General features: G+C 42.8%; 1 protein-coding gene across 3 annotated transcripts in view; it reads right to left on the minus strand.

The window, feature by feature from the left end:
- Positions 1–7500, minus strand: part of LOC135108498 (dentin sialophosphoprotein-like) — a 46611-nt gene that overhangs the window by 38888 nt on the left and 223 nt on the right. For 2 of the 3 annotated variants that reach the window (XM_064019581.1, XM_064019582.1), the window contains exon 1: positions 7068–7500. This exon is cut by the window's right edge. Coding sequence is in view for 1 of the 3 variants with exons in the window: in XM_064019582.1 (XP_063875652.1) it covers positions 7068–7119 (52 nt within the window). In the remaining 2 variants the exon portion in view is untranslated. Of the gene's footprint in view, positions 1–6885; positions 7045–7067 lie in introns of those variants that run through there. The other variant, XM_064019583.1, reaches the window with a different exon arrangement.

Consider the following 7500-nt stretch of genomic DNA (forward strand, 5'->3'; position numbering starts at 1 on the left):
CTACATTATGTTTCATCCGCAACTATATCGTAATGGAACTGATGCGGCAATCATTCTTAAACGTAACTAGTACACTTCCCAGGCACCCATCCTTTTCGAAGTTACTTTAGTTAAAGAGGCCCGAGTCTAGTTGACCTCCTCCTCCTCCTCCTCCTCCTACTACTACTACAACTACTACTGCTACTACGACTACTACCATACGAACAGAATGCAACAAAACACTTTACGTTCACTGCAGTCCTTCATAGCACATCATTCACATCTCAACCCATTAGTAACAAAACTTGAACAAAACAATCCTTACGTCAACGATGATTTGTAAGACAAACTTATAACCATCAAATAATCGTACATCTATTGAGCCAGCGTGTCAGCAAGGACGTCAGTGTATCAATCTCAATAAACTACACTAAAATGACACTGCCAATCTTCATATACCCGAGATCTGCAGGCTCACCATTCATTTGCACTATTATTGAGGCGCGGCCCACCCCTGGCACGCGTCTGGCAAGTCACCCGTGGTAATAGACTGCGACCCTTTGATAAAGTAATAAAAACGGCTGATAACATTCCAGTGCCGATGATTGTACGAGGTAAAAGATAAGCGTAACTTGGACACGCAAAATAATGCATGGCGGTACTTGGGGGGCCGCACGAGGTTGCTTGTTTGAATATGGGGCTTGGGGTGGGTTAGAGAGAGAGAGAGAGAGAGAGAGAGAGAGAGAGAGAGAGAGAGAGAGAGAGAGAGAGAGAGAGAGAGAGAGAGAGAGAGAGAGAGAGAAAGAGAGAAGTAAGGTGAATTGGCATTCCTTTGCTCGGCTTATGGTTCAGTAACAGAGGTTCGTTTACGCTAAGTGGCCGTGATACTGTGCTAACCAAGCCTGACACAAACAAAAATATACTTCGGGGTGATGTCAGACGTTGAGTAAGCACCTTCCCGCGGCCTAATAGGGCAACCTAAAACTGATGAGGCTAAATAACTCCTCATCGCCCTGGGCTCGTCTAAGCATTAACAGGTCACAAACATCAAACACAGCGACCGAAAAACAAAACGCCTTTACTTTATTGCACTTTATCCTCCTCAGCACAACTCGATTAAGAGAAGGGAGGCGGGCATGGAGCATGTGTGAAGGGGAGCATTGAGGCTAAACGAGGCGCGCCGTGGTGTCCGGGTCACAATGGCGCGGCGGGTGTCAGGGAGGTGTGAGGGTCGCCACAATGGCCTTCAAAGGGAACCCCCATAGACACGCCCTCTTACAGCCTTTCAAAATTCCGTGGCAGGTGATTCGAAAACGTCACAGTGAGAACAATACAAGCAGGTGAGTGAGTCATTTAGCGGCATGAATGCGAGCAGGTGAAGGGAAGCATTTCATTGGCTGAATTAGAAAAAAAAAAAAAAAACTTGCAATTGTTAGTCTCCATATAATTAACTTCCTTAATTATGCTTAAAAAAAATCTCCCCACCTCCCTTAAAAACAAAACAAAATCAAGAGAGTAAGAGACGACAATAAGGATCATATAACAACAACAACAATAATAACAACAACAACAACTACTACTACTACTACTATTACAATATTACAATTAATGCTGAAACCATTACTGCACTAAACAATAAGAACAATGAAGAAAAATACCAGCTGTAAATTAATTGCAATTAGTTCTCACGCAAATCAAAATACGTACAATAAACAATGATACATTTCTCTGGACTCAGTTTAAGTGCTTAATAATTACTAACTCTGCCACGCATTTGTTTCCTTCCCTCAGGTCGTGCCTTCCAAGCCCCACCCTCCTCTCCCTCATCTCCATCAATACAACTCGTTATATCTTATCACGACATTCCATTGCATCACACAACAGATCTCTCGCCTTGACACTCTGTACCAAGATAAACGCTCTTCATACGTATATGAAACAAACACAATAAGAAGAAAAAGACAACACTAAGGAATGCCAGTGATATAAAATATAAAAGAAATTAAGCAAATATTAGGAACACTAAGTGATGCGTTCATCATCATTATTATTACATATCAGGTACAGTGCACTCACACACTGGTAGCAAGAACAAATGATTTGAAGAAAAGCAAGTACCGTAAACGAGCAGTCGCTCACACGTACGAACAAATACTCTCAACCCTTGTAAATAGTTTTTGTAAATGTCGCATTGCTTCACTTGCAGAGACCTAAGTTATCCCCGTTTTCTTTAATTTGTAAACTTCAACATATGACTACAATTGTATCAGATAAACTGTCTATTATTATTATTATTATTATTATTATTATTATTATTATTATTATTGTTGTTGTTATTATTATTATTAAGTTACAGGAAGGTCATTTCAAGATCCGTAGAGTGTTAAGGCATGCTGATATCCGCTACTCTACCTCCCTCCCAGCTCTCCCTCTCCTCGCTGCCTACCGTAAGACACGCCCCGTCCAGCGCCTCCACCTTCACCGGGCACCTTTCTTTGATCTTTGCCCTCTTGTGCACTACTCCATTCCCGCCACTTCACTCCCAAGGTCTGTGGGGCATATGGTATGCTGCTGCTGCTGCTGCTGCTGCTCCTTGGGTACTGCGGCTCCTGGCTCACCTTGGGATTCGCTACCTGTCACTCAATCACAGTCCAGACAGCTTAAGCTATAAGGGATAAGCAAAGGCTATGCAAGAGTCGTGTGCGGAGTGATGTAAGTATTATATATTAGTGGAAGCAAACGTTAAACAATTTTTACAAAGGTTATATACACATACATTTGCAGTCAGTAAGGTTGTGGCACAGTTAACAGATAGATATGCCACTTAGAGAATGTTACATCAATATTAGCTTAAAATAAATGCCACCAAGGAATGAACATTAAGATTATATTGCATTATCAGAAGCGGGATGAAATTTCATAGACCTCCTCTTCAGGTATTTTAATACATGTTATACCGGACGATAAAAATGAAAAATGTTGTAATAAAAGTAATAAAAGTAAACATGAAGCAACAAGCAAGGCGCAATCTTACTCACTGAAACAAACGCACACACACACACACACACACACACACACGTACGTATCTAGCTACCTATTTTTCCGTGCTGTTTTCTCTGCAGTTACGAGGATAAAAAAGCCTATATCCTTAAATTTATGTGTTGTGACTCTATGCTTAGCTTTCGCTTCCTACCCCGCCTCCTGGGTGCTGGAGGTTGCTCCCCGCCACCCAGCCCCTCCCAGCACTCCTGCTTCCCGAGGCAACGGTGAATGTGCGTGTGGGGAGGTGGGGAGGTGGGGAGGTTGGCGGGAGAGGAGGAAGCGGCGAGCCACATGTAGGGAAGAATGACGACGATTTTGGTTTTATGTAACATTAGAGAAAGAAATGTTGATATAATTCTCTCTCTCTCTCTCTCTCTCTCTCTCTCTCTCTCTCTCTCTCTCTCTCTCTTTCTCTCTCTCACCAGCACCAGCAACACCACCACCACCACTGCCTGTGTCATTCTAGCCCCTACTGACCTCTGGCGGCAGTAATGGCCATGTGCGTGCGATTCCTGAGCACTCCAAGCACTCCCCACCTCAGGCACCTGGTATTCTGCCGGTCAGTCACACACACACACACACACACACACACACACACACACACACGTTAAGTTCTGAAATAATGATACTGGTGTTGTTCCAATGTCAATATGATAATGAATTCTCAGCTGCTTTGTAACGGGAAGCAAACAATAAATCTTCCTCAAAGTTCATGTTAACTGATTCACGGGGGTCTTTGGACTGAAAATGAAAGTCAATTCGTACAAAAGTTACGATGAACAAACGGAGCGATCTCTTTCCCAAAACAGACAAGTGAAAAACATGACAAAAGTTCGAGAAGTAGAACAACAACGCCTCCACAAAGTTCATGCTAACTGATTCACGCCGGAGAGATGATCTTTAGACGGAAAATGAAAGTCAGTTCGTACAGAAACTATGTGCGATGAACAAACAAGGTGATCTTCTCAGTACGGTCCAGTGAAAAAGAAGAAAAAAATGGAGAAGTAACTGTAATCGACATGAGTAAGTGCCTTCTGTTACAGCTGTCCTATAATAGTTTTTGGGCAGTCTTACGGTTCCATCTACATTCTCAAACCTTTCAGTATCATCTTATCAACTTTTTAACAGGCACTACTGAAAGTTACTGAGTTTTTTTTTTTACTAGGGGGCTTTTGAGATTCTAGTGACAACATAGCAAGAGTCCTGCATCGTATATGGTAAAAAAAAAAAAAAAGATCAAGAAAACCTGAGTAATCATCTCTGCGGTCGTTGAAAATTGTCATGATGAAAGAGAACAAAGCGTTTAAGAATTCGTGCCATAGTACTCCAACGCAGTGACCAGGACCTGACCCACCCCACGTCCAGCCTCCAGATGGACGCTCTCAGGCATGTAAGTGGAGGAAGGGTTATTGCGCAATTACAAGTGTAACTGACAGACCTGCGTGTACTCGGTGATCTTAACCATGAATCCCCATCCACGTAACCACACAGAATCACGTCACACGCCCCACTGTCTTAACACACGCACACCTCAACTGATGCTCTTAAAACCCTTATATACAACAGCTTGTGGGGGTGACTTGCACTTCATAAAGGAGAAATGAGGCACATCTTTCTTGAAGGTTAGGGCTTTTAAATGAGACGCCGCCGTGAATGGTGAGGTTACATTATGATACCCACCAGCAGGAACACACTCACGCTCCACCAGACTTAATAACGTGAACTCACACGAGATGACAATACAGCTGATTCTAACTGGGAGTCAAAGGTGTTCTTTTACATAATGCATTACAAGATAGGAGAGAGAGAGAGAGAGAGAGAGAGAGAGAGAGAGAGAGAGAGAGAGAGAGAGAGAGAGAGAGAGAGAGAGAGAGAGAGAGAGAGAGAGAGAGAGAGAGAGAGAGAGAGAGAGAGAGAGTGTAGGGGGAGGGGCCACAGGATATACAGGCATGCGTATTGGGCGTATAGTGAGTGAATCGCGGTGCCTCCCAGGGCGAGTCAGGACGGGGGGTTAGAGGGTCAGTCTCACCTCGGGGTAGCAGCGGTCGGGGAGCACACGCCAGGAGCTGCCCACCCGTACCCTCTGCCCCTGCATCTGTCAGCGCCACACGTCACCACCCTCGTCATTCCGTGGCGTGTTTATGTTCGCTTAGCTATCAGAGAGTTGTTCTGTATTGCATTGCCTTACGAGAAAACTTTTGTAAGTGGATTATTGCAGCAAATATTTTCTTTCTGGGGATTACAAAATCGAGCACATTGCACATATATAAAATAAAAGTTTGGGCACACTGCAATGGTTTTACACTTATCCATCATGTCTTTAAGAGAGCTTTCAAGGCAAATCGGGGTCATGTTAACTGTATCCAGTCTTATTTATTGGCTTATTGACGAAACACAATACTCGTGCACAAGACAGATTTGCGCCTCACTCTTGGAGATGTGGTGGGCGCTTGATTATGCAATCCAAACAACATTTTATTATTTTTTTTTCACAGGTTTTCGCTCTTCTTCCAACAAGCACAGAAAATCCACTTCTGTAACAAAGGCTGTTGGATGATACAACTTTCCTCTTCACCTCCCTTCAAGCAGAGAAAAATTCCCTTCTACAGAACGTAATATATATGAAATGTTCAGGGTTCAACTTCAAACTGACAACAGATACAATAACGATTTCAATAATACACCAGCTTTCGTCCTCATTACGGAGAAAACTGAAGCCCAGCCATTGGGATTATCTATGTTACAAGTCCATATGATTCATCCACTATTTTCTAAAATTTCGTATCTATTCATTCGAGCGCAGTGAAAGCCTAAAACCAATGATTCGAAAGACTTTCAATGATAAAAAGGCCGGAAATATCAAGGTCTAGCGATTTGTTTTGGCATGAAAAGTCTACGTAAGGTCAACTTACGGTTTGCACAAAACTTGCAGCCACAACATATATATATTAGATGAGTATTCCAACTGCGAGAATAAATGTAACACTAGAATAACTTGCACTTAAAAATTATCGTATCGTGCTTACATTTCGCTTGATGATCGTGGAGCATTCTTATCGAGAAAACTGATGATAGGTGGAAATAGGTAGGTATGATTCATACAGGGACTGTCACGTGTAGGCCTGATGGTTTCTTGCAGCTTCCTTTATTTCTTATGTTCTTATGTCCTTATGAGTGCTCAATGAAAATAATATGATTTGCCTTACGAAATGCTGAAATGAAGTAGAAAACAATCGTTGAAGTTGAGGATTTCTTATCTGATCTTGGTTACGTTTTGTCAAGTGGCGTTACGTCAGCCTAGTGTAAAGGGAATCATGAAGCTGATCACACACCACCACCGGCCGCGGAACACTATACAATGCTAACACTGGGCACTTTTCTCTCAAGACATACTCAAGAAGTGTTCCATGCACACGAAAAAGATGAGCCTACCCTCTCTACATAACACTACGTAGTATACTATGGTCAAAGCGTTAAAGGTATATAAATTTCAAACGCGTATTGTTAGATTTACGACGTAAGTAAACTTTTATGAACACTGAACATAAATCATCACTGAGAGACGAGGTGAGTGAGGCAGAGTTACGACCCTCTTGTTTCCACACTTGACTTGCTTCATCCAGTTTAACATAAATTCCTGCTAGCACAATAAAGATAACTCAACATCCGTTATACAGTGCATTTAAAACTTTTTGATAAATGGTTATCAATGGCAGCCAATAAATGTCTGTGTTTTATAAATATGTAACACTGTTGATTGTAGTCTAAAAATGAATTAGCACGAGGAAAGTCGTTATAATTTCATCACTCGGTTCAGAAAACAAGGAAATACACTTCCTTAAAATATGTCAGGCATTCACTCACTTTGCTCTTGGTCCTGGAAGTCTTGAAAATAGTGCTGGGTGGAATAAGAGGAAATCCATGTAGGCAGATGAAGATGAAAAGAACCTCACGACCATAAGTGGCACAGTCTGGGATGATGAAGACTGGTTGACTGAAGAAGGAAACATGGAAGTGCAGGATGAGATTTTAAGACTATTTCGTACCTTCGTTTTGGACGATATGTCTTTCTTCTTGGTATGAGGTGCACACGATCATGGTGATGACAGGCGAACAGCACACCGCTCACTCTAGTCCTTGCTCACAATTATAACTTTGTAAAGTCTACTTCGGTGAGGAAGTAACTTTAAAAGTCACATTGCACTTTAGGAACACTTAATCCATTCAACACCTCGCGTCCATAACGTAAAATATTTCTTTGTCTCGCTGGCAAAGAGGATATTTTAGCGAGGAGGAGCGGAATCACCAGTCCGGAATTAAGCCACGACGGGACCCAAGGTACAGGCAGCGGGTGAGCACGGCCCAGGACGAGTGAGCGCTCCGTAGCGTCGCACGTCCCCTCTCCACAACATCCCACAGCTCACTAAATCCCGGCTCGCTGCGGCCCGCCAAGCCAGCCAGCCGCTTGCCTACCTCGGC

This window comes from Scylla paramamosain, chromosome 17 (genome assembly GCF_035594125.1).
Source record: "Scylla paramamosain isolate STU-SP2022 chromosome 17, ASM3559412v1, whole genome shotgun sequence".
NCBI classification, from domain to species: Eukaryota; Metazoa; Arthropoda; class Malacostraca; order Decapoda; family Portunidae; genus Scylla; species Scylla paramamosain.